Source organism: Pleurodeles waltl, chromosome 8 (assembly GCF_031143425.1).
Source record: "Pleurodeles waltl isolate 20211129_DDA chromosome 8, aPleWal1.hap1.20221129, whole genome shotgun sequence".
NCBI lineage: Eukaryota > Metazoa > Chordata > Amphibia > Caudata > Salamandridae > Pleurodeles > Pleurodeles waltl.
Window position 1 is genome coordinate 1,417,962,457 of NC_090447.1, and position 21,506 is coordinate 1,417,983,962.

General features: G+C 43.1%; 1 protein-coding gene across 1 annotated transcript in view; it reads left to right on the top strand.

Moving 5' to 3' along the window:
- SIM2 (SIM bHLH transcription factor 2) overlaps window positions 1-21,506 on the top strand; it is a 285,872-nt gene that overhangs the window by 182,249 nt on the left and 82,117 nt on the right. The window contains exon 4 of the mRNA XM_069202534.1: window positions 2,902-3,010. Coding sequence (XP_069058635.1) covers window positions 2,902-3,010 — 109 coding nt within the window. The remainder of the gene's footprint in view (window positions 1-2,901; window positions 3,011-21,506) is intronic.

The following is a 21,506-nucleotide window of genomic DNA, read 5'->3' on the forward strand; positions in this document are numbered from 1 at the left end:
AGTACAGTGAATAAGTTAAAATTACGAATCCTACAACACATGAGGGCGATAAGCAATCAAGATATGACATATTCAATAGCAAAGCACATATGGGAACAGCATCAGGGTGAACAAAAAGACATGAGATACTACGGCATTCAACATATTAAACAGAATGATAGAGGGGGAGACAGCGAACAAAGATTGAGGAGGATGGAATCCAAGTGGATTATTCTAATTGGAACTGAAATGTCATGGGGGTTGAACATGGATGCAGAATTACACAGACACCTATAGGAGATAAAAAAACGGAAAAGATCCAAAAGGGGACATTCGATAAGCGACATGTTCTGTCCTGGATTGTCCATCTTGAACCTTCGTGAAGAGTTAGTTAGACTTTGGCGATGATTACCAAATGATCTCATTGGGTTATGAAATAAACAAAACAAATAAGATCCTTATGTAGAAAAGTATCCCCTTATACAAAGTTGCAGAATATAGCAGCGTCTTTGTTTCGGTTATGCTTCATATTTAGCTTAATATGTTCTAATTTTTTAGGTACTTTACTGTGAACAAATAACCCACTGTGAGGAGAGATGTAAATATGATATACAGTGTATACAGAACAGTTTTTGTTTCAATTGGAATCCTCAAACTTCTATAAGTGTGCATTGTAAAACATCATAGAAATGGTACTTTACCTAAAAAAGAACATATTTATATGAAGGGTTTAAACACATGTATTGATTTAATGAGAAACATTTATGTTTAGGGTAAATTTGACCTCCATTTGAGACAAATTAACTAAATGTGGGTTAAAAAATCGATCATAAATGCCATTTAAGTGATATAAAATGATCATGGATTTTTATTGGTGAATGTTGGGTGATCACATGACTTAAATACACTGACTTCACAACCTACTCTATGGCCAGTCGAAGGCTCAGGCCGAAACGCATTGCCATATTTGTCTGGATAGCACTTTGCACTTTGTACTTCACATGAAATAAGAAAATAAATTACCTTTAGGGTTGATGGATGGTGCCTTCGTCATTCCTGCTTTGAGAAGCTGGTAAATATAGCCTCTCAGATGCTGTGTAATGATTTCTGCTTATATATATATATATATATATATATATATATATATATATATATATATATATATATATATATATATATATATATATATATATATATATATATTGGAGAGTCATTCACACTCTGCTTCAATACATTATAAAATAGAGCATGAAACACTTGGTCAGCCTACTTCAGCCATTGGCTCGATTTCCCTGTGGGTGACAGCATTTTACATGTTCATATGTGCACATCCTTATAAAAATGAGCGAGCCTTAGGCCCATATTCACTAAAAACAATCATTAATGGCATTTTCCTCCTTCTATGTGTGCTGCAGATCGCAGCACACATAGAAAGATGAAATAACGAAGATAAATAAAGTTATTTCTCCTTGTTGCACCACTTTTATGCCACCCCTGGGGTGGTGTAGGAATCTGACGCATTCCCAGCCTTGTAAATCCGGGAATGCAATAGATTCCGAGGGTGTTGCTTGGAAACACAAACACCCATCGAACGTCCCTTTCATGCAGAGTTATGTGTGAAAGGGGGCCATATTTACAAGACCATGAAAAGCCAGGCAAGGTGGCTTTGCCTGGCCTTATAAATATGTGTGGGCACACATGCCGCTAGAGCGTCACAAACCGACACTTCCACATCGTTATTGTGCCGCAGGGAAAATTTAAATATGCCCCTTAGTGTCAGGATTGGTGGGACAGTCCTGTTGCTTTTTGTTTCTCCTATTGTAGCCCTCATTTCATGTATTTGTGTTCTCATTGCTCATTTTTATTTTTAGAGTACCCAGCAGCTCTCCAGACAGTGCTGCTGGGCTGCTTTGTTGCCTCTCATTTCATCTGCAGTAAGCTGCATCACACATAGTGGCTGCTTCTAAACTAGGTGTCCATTTTGGAATGGGATTGTCCATGGTGTATCATTGTTTTACTATTCCAAGATGGTCTAATATTGCTTCTAAACATGTAAACACGAAAATAAGGATATAGTTTGTACAATAAAATTGTAAAAAGGCTACCTGCTGCTATGTTTAATTTTTTTTTTTTTATTGCAAACATGTACCCTCAACGTTTAGGTGGCAGCTTTCTTTCTTTTTTCTATTTGAAATTTGAGTTTGTGCGTGTGTTTTACTGTTAATAGGGAAATGGGTGAACAAAATGAGTCTTTTGGTGGAAGAGTGCATGACTGACATTGTGCATGTATGATGAGAAGTTAAATACCTAAACTCACAGGTCACTAAAAAGTTATGTTCCAGGCATATTGTCATTGCCAATGCTTGGTTTAATTTGCTGCCTAGCAGATCACCTTCATATTCTCCCATCTTTCCCACCCTCCCGTTCTTCAGCTCATTCACTGAATACCATTAGCTACCTTGCCCAAACCGTCTGACTATTTGCGTGGATGGGTAAAGACATGTAGTAATCAGTAACTCAGTTGAGTACATATTTAACAACATAGGCAGTTCACACTACTTTTTGTGGTTAGAGAATCTGTCTGTAGAGGCTATCCCCGTGTTCTGTTCCCTCACGTGCCCTTTCATTACATATGGAATTTATAATTACGCTTGGGAGTTTTTGCACGAATTCGGGGTATTACCCCAATAATTTCACATGTGCCCCTAATATTGCGAGAGCAATATCTACCCTTCTCCCCGTTTGATTTACTTGATCTTCAACCTCACTACGAGACAAAGAATTTGGTACCTTCGCCCACATAAATAAATATATGAAATTAAGTGGATAATTATAAAAATGTAAATATATTTTATTTTGAAACAGCGAAAACTGAATTGAGAATGCTAACAACTAATCTCTCCGATACTCTCATTTTGCCAGGTGGAGCTTACTGGCAACAGCATCTATGAATACATTCATCCTTCCGACCACGATGAAATGACTGCAGTGCTAAGCGCTCACCAGCCGCTTCACCCTCACCTCTTGCAAGGTACAGTAGGCACATGACATGCATTTCGTGTTATCCCATTGGTTGGGCAGTGCTCCATCAGAACCATAGGTTTGCTATCCCCGATGCCAATTGTGTGTTATTTGTTAACTTACAGTTCACAAGGTCACCTTCCTGCTAAATCTGTGTTTCTTGCTACCATTTGGCAAGGATGCTATTCTGTCATCACCATCATGTGGTACCTAATTATATGAGAACAGCCACTCAGAAAGATGGAGAGGAATTGCTTATTGAGCAATAAAAGGGCAGAGTAAACTATTCTCCCCTTCATATGGGCAGCATTGTCGCAGCCAAGAGGACCAGCGTGTCACATGACTTTGCCAAGTGAAGAATGGCAGTGTGGTTGCATCAGGATGCAGAGGGATACCTACCACATCCTAAAAAGTCAGGAGGAGAGTCCAACTGCACCCTAGTAGTACCACTCAGAGTAAAACAAGCAAAAGGCTGGTCTTAGTCTGGGGTTATTGATCCTTCCACCACCGGCAATAGGTATCACACCACAAGCTGCAAAAGTTGTGGAGCTTCTTTGTATGGTGCAGACCCCATGAAACTCTAGATACACAGGTGGACTTTTAGTACAGATAGAGCTACCGCCCGGGAGTCAGGAAGAGGTTCTGGCCCAGGACGAGGAACCCTCGCTCAGAGAAATCAAGGCAGCCATAAAAGACTTAAAGGGGGCTATTGAACAAAAACTAGATGCCGTGGCAATAGACGTCACACTGCTACAAGCAGATTATCAGAAACTGTCTGAAATAGTCACCTCAACAAAGTCCACTGTGGGTGACCTCCAGAACACCACAAAATTGCTTTAAGAAAAAGTGGACAGACGAGAGAAGGCACACCTTGAAGATCAAGAAGGAAGGGTGCTGCAATAATACTAGAATTATTGGGGTCCCAGAGAAGGCTGAACAGCCAAGTGTGGAGGAACTCATTACCAAACACCTAGTGCGCAAAAGACTTTCTCATTTGTTTATGGTGGAAAGGGCGCACCTCCACCTAAGCCAGGAGCGTCGCCTCGGACCATCATAGCCCAGATATTTAATTTTAGGGGACGAGACGCTAGGGACAGGCGGCAGGGCAAGGGACTTCATCCAATATGAAAATGCGATGATTCGGTTTTCCCCAGACTTCACACTTCAGGTCCAGCGCAGCTTCATTAAGGTAAAAAAAAGCACTCCACAGGGCAGATTTGAAATATATCAACATGCTCCCAGCGAGATTAAAGGTCGTTGCAAATGGCAAATTTGTTTTTTTGTGATGCCCGAGGAGACGTGGGACTGGCTGGAGGGCTAGAGCATTGTCAGGAAAAAACGTAAATCCAACAAGTGGAGAAACAGGACACCTGGGGAACGCCAGTCGCCGGCTTGTGACCATGAGGACCAGTGAGAAACTACTAGGAGCCGAACAGATGGCATCAGCACATGGAGCCTGTGTGGAGATGGGGGATGGAGCGCTATGCCTGGCTGCTGGTGACTAGGGGGCAGAAACTGCACATTCCGTGGGGACTGGCGGGGGGAGGGATAGGGACACTTGCCACAGTTGGGATAGTGGATTGCTAGGCATACGAACCACAGTTTTTGAGTAGCGTACAAGTCACGTTCTAACAATACCAGGTTTTGTTTACGGGTGACAGGTTGGGAGGGCGGGCAGTTCTGGGCCTGCTTTGCAGGGAGGCTCGGTGGAGCGTGTTGGGGGTTTCGTTTAATGTAAATGTTGATGACAATTCTTAATGTTATATATATTTGCAGTGGCGCAGCACAGTACAAACATTTGAATAAATGGGGACGACTAATACAGATGGCCCGTTTGTGATCTATACGGGGGGCCAAATTGCACTGATGTATAGGGCATGACAGATGACTGATAACCAGAGCAAGACTCCTCCCTCTAAAACCGAGCTCCCGATAATGACCTGGAATGTTAATGGTCTGGGAAGTAAAATTAAAAGGACCAAGGTGCTGCAATTCTTGAAAAGGCACTCCCCTGATATAGTTCTCATACAGGAGATGCACTCGAAGGGTAATCGCTATCAAGTCCTAAACAGACTGGGGTATAGGAATGTTGTTCAAGAAATCACTCTCATACATCCCCCAGTCCACTTGGCATGATCCCCTTGGGAGCTACACGGCGCAATCAAGGAGTTGGCAGAGATGTGCCCTAAATACTTGCTCAGCATATATCCCATCAAATATGCATGCACAAACATTGCCTGCCCTTAGTGATACACTGATGAGGATGCCACCAGGCATTTAAGCGATGGGTGGGGACTGGAACGAGGAAATGGACCCTCTGATGGATAGAACAGGCCCAGATACCCGCGAGTCACGGCCCTCTCTGCTGCCAGCTTTCATGGACACCTTAGGCCTTTCAGATCTTTGCAGACTACATAATCCTCTGGACGGTCAATATACATTCTACTCGGCAGTCCACTCTAGTGCCTCCCGACTCGACTATTTAATGACTCACCACATGACGGCCTCCAGGTTTAGAGGGTCCAGACACGGAGCTAGATGGATATCTGACCACTCACCCCTAACAGTGGCGTTGCAGGGAACTCTACCTAAGTCAGAGGCCATGCCGTGCATAGACCCTTGGTACTTTAAAGATAAGGATAAGATGGCACAACTTAGGAAAATGGCAGGGCACTACTTTTGAGAAAACACAGGAACCGTTCAGTCTCCTAGTATATTATGGGAGATGTTTGAAACGGTGCTTCAGGGTCAGGCGATCTCTATGATTGAGGGGTACAAAAAAGAAAAAAGTGTGGCGCTAGATGCGCTGGAAAGAGAAAAACAGGAATTGGAGGCTGAGGCCCCAAACCCACCGCACAGCGGGGTCACGAGCTCCAGCTCAAGCAGAGTGAGTTTCGGTCCCTAGCCGTAGATATAGCCAGGAAACACGCACTGTACACGCAACAACATCTTTACGAAGTCAGCAATAAAGCTGGCAGACTCCTGGTGTGGTTGGAGAAACACAATCAAGGGCGGGGGATGTGCTACAAGTTCGAGATGCCACAGGATACTACCCAGAGTCAGCAGATGAAGTGGCAGAGGACTTTGTGGCCTTTTACGAGACTCTCTATACAACTATACCGGGGCAACATAGGAGGAGTGTGATGAGTTCCTCAGAGACATCCAATTCCAAACCGTATCTGACGATGACAGAGACTTCCTCAAGAGTCCTTTCCCGGAATCCGAAATCACTGATGCTCTGAGGTCCTTACAAGTGGGGAAGACAATGGACCCCAAAGGCATCCCAGTCGAACTCTATAAGGGGGTGGCTTCTAAGGTGTTGGCACATCTCCTAGCCATGTATTGTGATGATATGCGGATAGGTGAACTTCTGGTAGACCAGAAATTGGCGATGATTGTGGTGATCCTAAAGAAGCATAAGTCGCCAGAGGAGTGCTCCTCTTTTTGTTCCATCTCACTCCTAAATGTGGAGGCCAAAGTGTTGGCGAAAGCATTGCCACTGAGATTGCACAAAGTGATCACTGCAGTGATACACCCTGATCAGTCAGGATTTATGCCTCACAGGGGAACATGCTTAAACTTACATAGACTATATGGGGTACTACACTTAACAATGACACTCAAACATGAACCTGCCATGGTTTAATCACTGGATGCACAAACGGCTTATGTCCGCATTGAACGGAGCTATCTGTTTGCTGCTCTGAGATGTTTTGGCTTCTGCCCCAGGTTCTGTGCTACACAAAGCCACTTGCGAAGGTTAGAGTGAACGGAGTGCTTTCCAGACAATTTGGTCTGGGTAAATCAGTGGTTTTCCAACTTTTAAATGCCACGCCCCACCAGTGAAAAATAAAAATCATTGGCCCCCTCAGAATTTTTCACAAGTATTCTATTGAGATGGCAGTGTTTAAATATGTCTAAACTTATTTAAACTTTGCAGTTATCTTACCTTTTTAAAAATGCAATACATTATTTTCTGCTTAAAACAAAGCATGGTTATCTGCACAATGCTTATTTTGGCCAGAGCCTGCGCCCCCCTTGGGATCCCTTGAGGCCCCCTTAGGGGAGCCGCCCCCCAGTTTGAAGACCCCGGGGGTAAAGGTACCCAGCAAGGATGCCTGCTGTCCCCTATGCTATTCGCCCTGGCGTTGGAGCCCCTAGCGGCATGGTTAAGGTCAGACCGCCTCCACCCCCACCCCCCCCCTTATTTGGGGCATACGGGGTGAATACGAGTGGGAGGAGTGGATCTCCGTATAAACGGATGACATACTACTATATCTCAGTAACCCCACCCATTCTGTTGACAGGGTTTTACAGGCATTCTGCATTTTTGGGATCTGTCCGGCTACTGCATAAATTGGGGGTAAGTCATGCATATTCCCGCTTGCAGGGGGGTACCTCGGTTGCCGGGGCAGTGTCGCTTCTCATGCAATTGGATGGTTTAATTTACTTGGGGCTTTACATAACTAGAGATGTCAGGGAATTCCTTAAACAAAATCTATACAAGATCCTAGATAGGCTCAGAAGGGATGTAGGCCTCTGGCGGGACCTACCACTATCGCTGATGGGCCGAGCCACCTTTTATAAAATGATGGCTTTACCCTGATTACTTTATGCTTTACAAAATACACTGTTCCCAATGAATTCTTCCAGAAGGTAGACCAGGAAGTCTGATTGCTGCTCTGGGATGGAGGGACAGCCAGGATTCCTCTCAATAAACTCCAGAGAGGTGTATATGATGAGGGGCTTGCGATCCCTGATGTTCTCAAATATTACTGGGCCTCCCAACTGATTGTAATTAATGATTGGGTATTTACAGACCGACAAGACCCAGCAGTCCAGGTGAATAGAAAGGCAATAGGGCCTAGAGGATACCTTCCCGTATTGTACCAGCAGAAACTACGAGCAATACCCGGACAGTTGTTGATATATGGCAGACTGCCACGCATTTTCTGGGATGGATGGGTAAACTGACGGAACAGACTCCGTTCTGGGACAGTGACCTCTTGTCTAAACTCATGGGCCAGAAGGGTTTTTCAAAGTGGGACATTATAGGCATTGAGAAGCTGGGTGATATCTGAAAAGGGGAAGGACCCCAGACTTTTGAGGACTTGCAGGCGGAATTTCAGCTTACAGACTCAGAACACTTTCACTATAGACAGGTGACACATGCCCTTGAAGTTCATCTTCCTCGGGGTATAGAAGACTCTTCGCCTCTAGAGGACAGACTCTGACTGCACCCTATGAGGGAAAAGGCCAACTCACTGATATACAAAAAAATCATGGATAATGCTCCAGAGGTGCCAGGGCCCATTCTGGCTAAGTGGGAGGCTGACGTGGGACACATGGAAGACGAAGAATGGGAAGAAGCACTTCAAAGCCCTGAGAAATAGTGCTTCAAGCAGGGTTCAGGCTCATTCAATTATGTGTCCTACACCGGGCATATTACGCCTCAACCATACTTCACAAGATAGGGAGGTCCCTGTCTGGGGCCTGCCTGCGAGGGTATGGACAGAAGGGCACATTTATACATATTCTGTGGTCCTGTCCAGAGATCCAGTCATCCTGGAAGGGAGTCACAAAATTGATGGCAAGGGTAACAACACTGTCAATCACTTTGGATGTTAAGTGGCCACTACTTAACATGAAGAGAGACTGGACATGTCCCAAATATGCAGCACTCTGGCTTGCAATTGGGGCCATAGTGGCTAAGCGAAACATTGCTAGGCCATGGGGGGGCGACACAACTGCCTAGGAATGAGGAGTGGTGGACGGATATGGATTGGTGCAGAAAAAGCGATATACGAATGAAGAGGGTGCCTTAAAAAATGGGAAAAGATCTGGGGTTCATGGGGAACTCACCGAACGGCCATAACACCACCTGATTAGTCACGGCCCACGGGTTAATGAGGGATGTACACTAATGCAGGGCGAGAACTGCTCAACATTGTTTCCTTGATATTGGGAGCGGGTGGTCACTGCCTAAACCGACGGAATGACGATGTCTGCCTCTAATATTTTTAATGTAATGCATGGGATGGGTGTGCTGTGCCTGTTGACTGTATTTGTTCTGTGTTTGAAAAGCTGAATAAAAATATATTTTTTTTTAAATCATAAGAAACAAAACTTCCCCCTGGTAGACCTATCATTTTCAGTAAAAGTTCACCAACACAAAATGTGGCAAGATATGTTGACACATTTCTGCAGACGTAGGTACGTAATGTACCATCATATGTACAAGGCAGTAGGGAAATTCTAGAAACTGCTATTCCAGCATAAGTACCATGGTGCATGTATCATTCATAGCGCCTCTATCACCAAGCGCTCACCATATTTAATTAATAATGTACTCATCATTTTCTTCTTCAATTTATTCATTCCATTAGGAGGCAGGACATAAACATGTGGTAACCAGGATTGGCAAATATCCGCATGCTATTGCCTGGTGCATAATGAGAACTTTGGCATATTTAATTCAATATTCTAGCAAGGATGCAAATTAGTTGATTCATAATGTGGCAAACAGTGCCTAATTCTGTAACCAACCTACATGCATAATAGACACAAGGTGAAATTATTTCCAAGAGGAATCACTCAGCTATGGCAACAAGAAGCATAAATATACTTAGTAAAGCAAGTAATTCATGAGACTTCCAAAGCGCCAACGTCAATGAGCCTAGAGTCTGTATACAATTCTTTGTGATTATGTTATCAATTGGTGAGTCGCCGCACCCAGAAATCATAGTGTTAGCTTAAATTTAAAACAAATGTTAAAATGTATGGTAAAATGCTTAACATTACTTTTGCATGGATCCAACCACCTGTAAGTGAGAACTTAGGGCCAGATGTAGCAAAGGGTTTTACACATTCTGTGTCTATGGGAAAATTCGTTGGTACATATGGCCCTTAGTGTATTATTTCGTTGATACTGCTGTCAAAAAATATATTTATTGCCATATAATGAGAAAATTCCAGTTGGCAACACATTTGGTATATGCACATTAGAAACTGCTATATCCCCTGCCCCGTGAAGATAATTTTCCACCAAGCAGAGTTAAGCAAGGGGATTTTGTGAGAATGAACATCCCATTTGACTGTAAGAGGTGCCCCATCATGCAATCTTTTTTCTCTTTTCGAAGAAGTTCCCTTGAGTTTTGCTTTTTGAATTTTAGCTCTTTTGGGGGTCCTCTAAACTAACAAAAATCTGCTGTAGTGGAAGACCCTTGGCGTATCTTGAGGAAGGAATGACCCTCAACTGGTCTCTCCTGCAAAGCAACCTCTAACACCTGGAAATATAAGGTGATTCCACGCTCCCGCACTTTGAAGAGACATGTCAACACCATCCTCTGTATACTCTGAGCAAGCTTCCTGGACTAGTAGATGAATGCTGCCCATTTCCTCAAGAAGAGGACTGAGACTTATTCCCTGCTGGAGGTTTGTTGAATCGCCCCATTGCTGACCGTTCCTGGAAACCCCACACCCTGTCTAAGGAGATGCGGGAGTCTGCGTGCCAAGAAACCTTCACCATTCCTCACCAGAGACCTAAGGATAGTTAACCAATTTCAATATACACTCCTAGATGCCACTCTGCACCCCAAGTGCATCCTACATCCTACATGCTGCAGAATGCCTTATCAAGAGCTCGAAGAAATATGACAATATCATCCCTAAACTAAAGGACCTCCATGGGAATCCACCTACGTGCACCATCTTCAACCCCAGCAGCATCCACAAAGCCTTTAAGACCACCACTCCCAGTTATCTGTCTGACAAGCTCACCATCTCCAGACCTTTCTCCACACATGCAGCCAGGACGCCATCATACCGGCAAAAAAGAAGTCCAGAGCACATCAGCTATCTCCTGCATGACTATCAAGCCAGCTGCTAATCACGATGTGACAGAGATAGTCACATTACAAATCAAAGATGATTCCCTCATGAACACAGATAAAGGAGAGTACAGGCTGCTTATATCACTGGTCTGCACTTTCTTGGACTCTGCCATCTATATCACATTACAAATGTTATTGTATATGGTTAATTTAAAACCCTTACAATATAAAAGTGATAATACTGCTAATAAAAATGAAATTAGCATGGGAAGATGAAAACATAAGTGCTTGACACCATTTATAGCATAAATCATAAAAAGTATTGAGTGCTAGGAGCCAAACACAGCCTGTATATCAACCAATGAAATACAGACAGAAGTACAATACATAAGGTCAAGCCAAAAAAGGGCTGCTTTCTCCAACTTGCTCCTTTTCAATCATTTACCAGGTCTCGATATGAACCAACTTCTTTAAAAACAGATTAAAAAAATCCACTCCCCTGCAGCATGAGGGAATTGACTTACCATTTAACCAGCTGTCCACAGGAGCGAATATTTAAAAGTAAAAAATTATATTTCAATAACTTTCTCCTTTCTACCCTAAAACCGGACAAGTACAAAATATATGCTGTAGGGACCCCGACTTGTAACCACATAATCAACACTTTTGATTTATAAACTGTTTTCTCCAGGGGGCACATGTCTTTAGTATCTAAAAAACCCAAGCGGAATAACATAAAACTGCTGTTTTGTGTTGGTGGAAAAATGTTTTGATAAATAAGCTTGGGGCGACAGTGTCGAGTGTGACCCGAGAACGGCTCCAGACATGCCTCGTTTTGGCCAAGGTGTCTTTGTCCCTTGCAAGTGGTAAAATAGGAACGGAAATGTTTGTAGATTTGTTAAAGGCCGACTTCCCATGCTGGCTTCCTAGGCTTCTTGCACGGCCAGGACTGCAATCCTCTGAGTTAGGTCATTTCCCCAGGTTCCGTCTATTTGTACCTTCCCACTTACTTCCGAGCACTTGTTTAACCCGGAACACTCATTGAGAGACACATTGTCGATGTGTTTGATCTTCTGTGTTAATTGGTTAAAGAGAGGTGACGTCACATGGCCCTTGAAGAGCAGGAACATTATCAGCTCGGCTAGTTGCTTTAAGTACTAAGGGGCAGCTCAGGTAAACTGGTACAATCTGTTTCTGATAATTCCAAGACAAATGTTGAAAACCCCCACTGAAGTGGGCTTTGCTGGAGTAAAAACCCACGCAAATTCCCACTTTTACCAAAATATTTTTTCCGACAGATAAGTTTTTTTTTTAGTGCATAACTTTGCCTGTTGCCTAAATTTTGCCTTATTTGAAGACTCTGAAGTGCTGAAGAACTTCTTACAGCATTGCCAACGGAAGTTCAGTTCCTCACACCGGAAGGTGGAACGGGTGTAAGTGGCGCATTTATGATAAATTACAAAATCTTGAACTTGTAATGTTGACTTTACCATATGAATAGTTTTCTGTTAGAGGCAGAAAAATAATGTCATTGTTATTGCACACATTGCATGGAAACAGAATATGCAGGAATAAAGCCCGTCAGGTGGCATTTCACACTGCGCGCGCTGAGTGCAGAACTTTCTTCTAAGAAGGCGCGCCAAATGGAGAGTGATGTCATGCTCTCCCCGGACAGTGGGGCGGGCTGCGTAGGCGTGCTGCCATTCTGCAGAGGATGGATAGGTGTGTGCTAAGAGCCCGCATTACAGAGCATAACTAAACTGGGGGACACGGATACAGATTTTCTAAAGTGCTCCTTGCTTAATTTCTCCCAAGTGTGAAATCCTTCGCCTGGCATGCACTGGACAAATGGCAAGCAGCCGTATAACGCAAAATATTATCATATATAGACGTGCGCGCACATGATGGCAGATGTTTGGCAGCTCTTTCCATTCAGGACCCTCCATGAATAATCAGATGATATGATGTCACGGTGAGAATAGTTCGATGAGGCCCGAAAAATTAGAAAGAGTAGCACAGGAGAAGCAGGAAGGCAATTTTTCTTTGGAGTTCTTTTTCGCCTGTAAGGTCCTGGAAAAAGACAGACAAGGAGATGGGAAAGGGCGAGGAACAACGTATGGATATTGGAGCCAAAACTTGTAATTGCGACCCATACTTGAACTATTATTATAGAGGCAGCAACTCAAGATGCTGCTGGCCTGATTTGGAGTAGGTGGGCGGTCCATTGGCCCATCAGGTCAGCAGAGGCTGTAGCCTTCTCTTCCCCGGCAGAGGATGAGCTACCATTTTTAGGTCCAGCACGCAAGCACTTTGACCTGTTGTAAGTATTGTGGGCCTTTAACCACACCCACCTCCCGCCCATCACTTTCAATCTTTCATGGGCTTGCCTTTCAAAAATCCTTTACTATAATTGGTAAATGCTTTATGTTTGTCCTGCTTTGGGGTGGTTTGGTTACCGCCTGGGACACCGACCCTGTTACATGGATAATTGCACGATTTCCAATATGTTTGACTATGAGCAAACTTTTTTTTTCCTTTTGTGTCTCTCCTTCCCGCTCATGCTCATGGCGGCCATTGCACTTTGAATCGGCTCGCTTATGTCAACTGTTTGACTTTTCATTTCCAATTCATGTGGCAAGAAAAGTCCAGTTAGGAGTTTACAACGCTAATAGCTCTAACTCAAGCAAACGTGAGACCCTTTGCATTGCAAATGCTTGTTATAGATACCTGCCAGGCAGACCGGGATCTTGCTGTCCTCAGTGAAGCCCACGCTGCAGTGCTTTAATTAAAATCATAGAAGCTTTGCTGAGCCAGCGCCACGTTTGATGTACCCATTTGTACATTTTTTTACTTTTCAAGAATAAGCTGCTAAGGGAGGATTTTTGGGGAGGAAAAACAAAAAAAAATCAAATACCCCTGTGTGTTGGGGGAAATTATTTGATGTCACTGCTTATGGAGGTGTCTCAGTCAAGGAAATCTAGTGACAGTCGCCCTGCTAATAGAGGCTCTACCATCAGAAACCCAGTACTTCGGCTGACTGTAAATAGAGTGGGAGGGACACAAGTCGGTTTGGAGTTCTTCTGATTTATGGCTGTGCTCTGCTTGTCTAAACTCAAAAATTAGCCAGTAAGTGTTGTTTTTTCTAAAAATGCACATACATTCGAATAAAAATTGACACAGGCAAAACCTAGAGCAGCAGGTTTGATGGGTAGAAAGATAAGTTTGATCACAAAGTGCCAGATTTATCAAACTTTCATGCAATACAGCAGGACACCTTGCTGCACTACACTGCGTGGAAGAGAGAGGGCAGGAATGTGTCATATTTACCACTATATGGCGCATTCATATCCTTTCCCTGCACTGGTGCACAATGAGCTGCCCTGCAGCAACGCAGGCACTCTTACACCATGGTGCAAGGGTGCCTGCATTGCAGATAGGATTGTTTTTGTGCAGCAAGGTGTATCTTCCTACACAAAAACAACCCACTGAGGCTTTTTCCGCTATGTGTGCTGCAGAATGCAGGACACGTAAAAAGAGGAAAAAAACGAGGAGAAATAAAGATATTTCTCCTCGTTGCATCTCCCCCCGGAAGGCAAAGCATTTTAACGCATTCCCAGGCCTAGCACTAATGGTAAATCTGGGAATGCGCCAAAATCCATGGGTGGATGCGTGGGAGCACCTACGCTCCACCTATGGAACACCTCCCTTGGGTAGAGTAACACAAAGCAGCAACTTGCGTTGCCTTCTGTTACTACAGATGTACCAAGTACTGCAAAGCCACACAAGATGGCCTTGCGTTGATTGGTAAATCTGACTTTAGTGTTTTATAGCCATTGCATGACACAAGGGCAACGCAACACTATGGTAAATCTGGCCATAAATTACACCATCTTCTTTCTGCTTCTTGTGCCTTATCAATAATAGTGTGTGTTAACGTGAATCCTCTTCACCAGTGCCATAAGTGGAAAAAATCTGATGCCTGCTTCAGTAGAATTATTCCCATGTTTGAAGAAGATATGTGAAATTTTGGAAATTCACAAAGAATTCCCCGTCTAGCCCTGGAAGTCTAAAGGAATCGTGAATTTTTGGTATCATATTATATTGAGCAAAAATTACACGTGCAAATTTCCACCAGGTGGAAAATTCAGAAGCATGAAAACATGATAATCGTGAAATCACACAATCACATTTGTTTTGCTCCATGGGGAAAATAGGTTTTGCATGTAGAGACAACTCTTCTTCTATATGCCGATTAAATATGATGAATCTTTATAGGAACACATTTGCTGCATTTTCCTTGGTGCAAAACTATTTGGAGGAGGCTGACATTCAACTACTTACTCAGTAGGTCCCACACAAACACACCTACATTCCCACCTCTGCACCTGTACCTAACAATGCAAAATCCACCAAACCATCATAATGCCGGGTTTCCTGCATTCGTAAGTGAAGTTTAAGAACATAAACTTCTACTGATTAGAATGTGGAATTTACTTTTACACATTGTTGTTTAATTGATCCGTAACAGTCCGAATAGGACCTTTTCTTATTTCGTTACAGTCAAGGCTCACAGTTTTCCATTTTTAATAATTTTTTACACATGAATGGAAACAGAAAACAATCCGTTTCCCGTCTGTATTTATGTACAAAACAGAAAGAACAGAAAAGAGATATTGTGATTAACTCCCGAGGTTTTTACCTACAAGTTTTATCGATAATGATTGCAACTTCAGAACTTCTCTTTCCAGATATGTCAGTCTGGCAAATACCGCACAAGCACTGACCCCTGTAGCGCTTGGATGCCTTCGGGTTAGGTGCTATAGGATTTAAATCTTGATGCGCGTATCGTATCATATATGTAATCATACACAAACTGAACACTTGCGTTTGCCTAAAAACCTTCAGGCAAACGCAAGTGTCCATTTTTTCTAAAAATAAAAGTGGGAAAACACTTGATGCAACTTTCCATGGAATAAAAACAGGTGTCACTAAATATAGACAATACGAAAGATACAGAAAATAAAAAAAATACCATAAAACCTAATTCGAATCACTTGGCAAGACATGTTTTGATTAGGCCTTCCAAGTTACAAGGCCCCAGTTTTTATTCCACTGTACCATCACAGGTTATACCTCGAGCTAAATAGGGTCCAGGACCATCCTTTGAACCCCTGGAATCCACTCCTCTTTCATTTCTAACATTTAAGGTGTGCTCGTCTCAGTCCATTTCCCAACTGTCCCAGAAACTTGTTTCCAATTCTTGTTGAGAAATAGCAAAGGCCAGCAGGACAAAGTGCTGTCAGCAAGGGGATTTCCGGGTAGGGAGGTCGGTTAGAGAGAGAAAGGGGACTAACATAAATACTTTTAACCTTGGAATTAAGGGAAATGCAGTTGCAGTTCTGACTATGAAAGGAAGAGTCTGTCCCTCAGGCAGAAGTTCCCTCACATTGTAGTGACCATGACGACGAAGACAGCCCCGAGATTTAGTGTTGTATTCAGTGGCACAGTGTGCCTCGGGGGCAGGGTTTTTCAGTGTGTTCTTATACTGGGCTGGGCTCTAAGGCTGAATGTTTCTGTGCAGTACGGTGCTATCTCATTGGAAATTTCCGTGCTGGACATATGCCTTTTGAGAAAGGGAACATCAGTGCTGAGAAGGGTATATTTAATTGCTCAGCTATACTTTGGAGAAGGGTGTATTCGTAGCGCTAGGACTTTGGGGGAGGGTGTATATCAGTGCTAAACTGTGCTATCTGAGATTGGTACATTTCAGTGCTGGACTATGCCTTCTGAGAGTGGAATATTTCAGTCTCGGGGTATGCCATTTCAGAAGAGTATGTTTCATTACTCACTTCCTTTTGAGAATGACACTCTCTAATGCGGGATTATGCCTTTTGAGAAGGATACATTTCAGTGCTGGAATATGTCTTCCGAGAGTGTGACTGACTCCTTTGGAAAAAGCTATACTTAATTGCTGGAATATAGCTTTTGAAAATGGTACATTTCTGTGCTTTTCTATACCTTTCGACACTGGCATATAGTGTTGGGCTGCGCCATTGCAGAAGGATGTATTTGAGTCCTGGGCTATGCCTTCTAAATTTAGCACTTCTTTGCTGGACAAGGTGTCCTAGAAGGGATGACTCTGTGCCTTCTGGAGATGATATTTTTATAACGTACAGTGCCTTCTTTGTAAAGTACATCGGAGCTGAACCACTACTAACAACTGCCTTGCTGTATGTGTGATTGTGTATCACGATTTTGCCCACCATAATTGCGGAGCATCTCAGTTTAGTATCATTTAATATCATTTATCATCTAGTAAGTGGCTATACTTTTATTTCGGCCATTTACTCTTTTAAAAAAAAACTTTTATTATCCTTTTCTAATTTAAATGTGCTATTTATTGAATATTATTTAAGGCCTAACCCTGCAGCTGCTACACATCTATACATATTTGTTTTCCCTTTTTTTATATGTCTGTATATATATATGTATATATATATATATATATATATATATATATATATATATATATATATATATATATATATATATATATTGGGGGTGAAGCCCCATACCCTCAATTTTAATGTTTTTCTATATAGGAAATCAAGTTAAAGTCAACCCAATTAATCTTTCAATGAAGACCCCTATACCCACTCAGGAAAAAGTTTTCATTGTGTAAAAGAACCCTCACCCACTGGTGTTCACAGTGGCATGCTTCATAATGGATTTCTTGCTGATACATACTGTATGGGCACATGCTTCTGGCCTTCAACCCTCGAGGGAGCGCTGATGATGATGGGTGGGGATCTAAAGGTTAAAGTTGCCTTACATAACCCAATGATGTGACTTAAACGTGGGTCCATTTGGCAAGATTAAATAATGAAAGTGACTCTCGAGTTTTTACCACTCTAGCATCTCTGGTTTGGTCTACATGATTCAGCCACATTCAGTGCCAGAAGACGGGTCTTGTGGCTTTCCTCAGGACCAATCTAGATCACAGAACTCCCAGATGACTGAATCACAATCTAATTGTCAGAGTGCATTATCCCCATCATACTCATGCAAGACCCATTCACACAAACCGGTCCAAGAGGGCTTCATGATTTATGAGGTGTAGAAACAGCAGAGGAAATTCCAATAAATGGTATGTTTGTTGAGGTTCTCTTCTTTTTTTGCACTGTACATTACTTTCATGCGTGAAAACCAGGAAATCATGCATGTCAGAAAATTGTGGCACACGTCTATCCCACTCTCCTCAATGTCTGTACTTTGATAATGGTAACTGGTGGTACTCAAAATGATAGTGAGCAATCTCTTGCACACACTGAATTCAAATGTCGGTGTTTTTAGAGTTGGGCACACCCATATCACTCTCCCCGTATATGTAATAACGTGGACGTGCCTACATGATTGGTAAATGGCACTTGCCCTTTAGGGTACTCGAAGAGGGTGTGCATTGTAGTCACCCACTCTTGGGATAGTAGAAAAGATGCGTACAAATATGTAAATCAGTGCGTTGTCGTAGGAAATCTATATTTTTATAAAAAGCTAGTCGTATAAATCCTTGCTGAGTTCGTCAAAGGTTCCCGCCTTCCAGTCTGTCCACCTAGGTATCGTCTCCAGCCTCTGGGAGGTCATCGGAGCACTGCAGAAGGGTTCCTTTTGTGCTGTCGGTCAATTCCGTGTCATGTGACATCCTCAGCATAATGCCCTAATGCATCACGTCTTTCAATTAGTTCCTGTGGTTGTCTGTCTCATCGTGTGGGTATTCGAGTGGTTTTCAAAAAAAAATATGGAGGTTCAAAGTTTTCTCGTGCCCATCAAATGTTATCATATATTAGGTGTCAAAAGACAACCCTTTTGGTTAAAAACATAAAAGGTCGCACTGAGATGTCATGGAGCCGGTGTGTCATTCCCAAAATTACCACTCGTTCGAATGAAATGGACTCATTGTGTGATCAAGTTGGTTCCCATCAAAAGAGTGTGCTTTTATGTGTTCGAGCCACCTTGGCAATCAGGGCTCATACCCGAGTTAGAAAAAAAAGTAATAAAAAAAACATAAGGGGATAAGGTGGCAGGGTAAGGATACCTAGACACCATAAGCCTGGTGGTGGGGTCCTAGAGAGACCCCAACCTGGAGCCAATTTTTTTTTTAATGTTGCTACAAATTGGTGAAGAATCAGCAAATGAAAAAAAAGCACAGGCCCATGTAATTTAAAAAACACACCCGGGGGTTGGACAGAACCCAGGGAGGGTGGCACATATGTTATTTAGGGGAGGGGACACATGGCCTCCCTCCCTGAGCTTCTAAGAGACCCCATCCCCGTGCTGATATTTTAATAAAAGGGAGAGAGTGCGGTGCTACCCTCCCCGACCTTAAAAAGATCCCAGGAACCCATCCTCTGATGATAATATATTGATAAAGAGGGGATACATCTCCTTCCTGAGCCTCTAAGAGGCCTGGGGACTCCCTCACCCTAGGGTCATCATTTAAACTAAGGGAAGGAGGCCCTTTTGCTGAGCCTGAAAAGATCCGAGGGACCGCAATCCCACCAAGCAACTGGGAAAGGGAGCCGCGCAGTACACCTTCCAGAAGCATAGAATGTCCCTAGGGACCTCATCCCCTGGAGCAGGCTCAGGGATGGTGTCTTGGAGCGCCCACCCTAGGACACCATCTATTTCTCTGTCCAAGAGTACGGGGAGGGAGAATTTAATGTGCTCCCACCCAAGAGGAACACAAAGCTGCTCCATCAGGTGGGAACACGAAACATGCTCTTGGGCAGGAAAATACTGAGAACTGTTCCTGCACAGTGGGAGCAAAAGAAAACTGCACCCTCCGGTTGGAGCAATACCGGCTTCCGTGCAGGTGGGGAGCTGTCAGGGCTGCAGTGGCCCTGGACCGCCCCCATAACCGCCAACGTGGGTACAGCTGTAGGGTGCCCCAGGTAGTTAGAAAAATAAAAAATGTTGGCTCCTGCAGGAGCAGGGACCCAGCTGGGCCGCAGGAGTACTGGGGCTTCCCTCATGGCCACAACAAGAATAATGGTCTGGGGTGCCTCAGATGGACACAGGAGAACCCCTTAACTAAAAAAAAAAAAAGCCAGATTCTGCAAGGCCCACAAAAAAGGGGTTGAATGCAGGGAGCATCATTTCAGCGATGGCCCTGGGGCTCTCTTCTTGGCCCCCATCATAAAAAAAGCAGTGAGTGTCCCAGGTGTGACCAGGACACCCAGACAAATTACTTCAAAAACACGAAAAGTGAGAAATAAATGAGTGACTGTAGCCACTCATTTAATATTCAATGCTCCTTCAAGGAGTGCCAAATAATGCCCTACATGGGCTATTTACATATTTGATGTTTTTGGTGTAGTCCCTAGAATGGGCAGGGGCACCACCAAACATTGATAATACCACTGCAAAATGTGCAATTAAATTATTGATGAGAAAACTGTGCATGGCAGGGGAGCGAGTTAAAGATACCTTAGGGCACAATTTATATTTATTTAAGAAAATTATAACTAGTGAATTTCAGTGGTTTTGCACGTTTAAAAGTGTATATTTAACTGACATCTTCACCTAACTATGTCATTACTTTAACCTTTGGGATTTTCAGTGAAAAAAAAATCTATCTATCTATCTATTTAGCTACCTCTCTCGACATATATTTATATATATATATATATATATATATATATATATATATAATGCACACCTACTGGTGGACGCCAATATGTAGCTATACTTAGGGTATAGTTTCCATAGAAAAAACGTTTTTTGACTTGCCTATATCTTTGGAACCATTTGAATAATCTTCACAAAATTTTCACCCAAAGAGTGCCTTCTAGAATCTTGCTGTGCATTGAAAGTTTCAGGGTGATCCATCAAACGGGGGCCAAGAAAAAAGATGGGTGTAAAAAAAAAACAGTTTCCCATGTTAATTAACCACAGGACAGAATTACACCAAATTTGGCAGAAAGGTATATGAGAAATAGATGAGTTTTTTTTATTTGGGGTAAATCTTTTCAGTAGTTTAGGAGGCATTAAAGGAAATCCAAATTTGTATATATAGGGTTGTGACAACTTCGCAAATACTGCTGATCTTGTGCAGAGATCTGAATGGCTTCCAACACTTCAGCCAGGAAGCGTTGGCAGCCATTTTGAGACTCGGCTTCAGCCAAGTGAAAAACAAAACAAAAAGAGGGCAAGGTAGTGTTACCTTTACCCCCTGCTCCCCCCCCCCCTCCCAAAGCCTTGGTCCAGAGGTCCCCCTGCTTCTTCTTCTGTGTTCTTCTCTGTGTTCCTTCACCTGTGTTCTCCTTTCTCTTCTCCTCTGCACCCCGACCTGCGTGTCCCTTCTTCTTTCTTCATCTGTGTACTTCATCTGTGCTCTTCTTTCTTCCCTGCACCCCGTCCTGCGGGTTCTCTCTTCTTCTTTGTCCTTCTTCTGTGTTCTTCATCTGTGTACTTCATCTGTGTTTCTTCTTTCTCCTCTGCACCGCGACCTGCGTGTGCTTTCTTCTTTCTTCATCTGTGTTGTTCTTTCTTCCCTGCACTCCGTCCTGCGTGTTCTCTCTTCTTCTTTGTCCTTCTTCTGTGTTCTTCATCTGTGTTCTTCGTATCCTCTGCTTCTCAGGTCTCTCCTCTTCTGCCTGACTCCTCTTCCTTGACTCT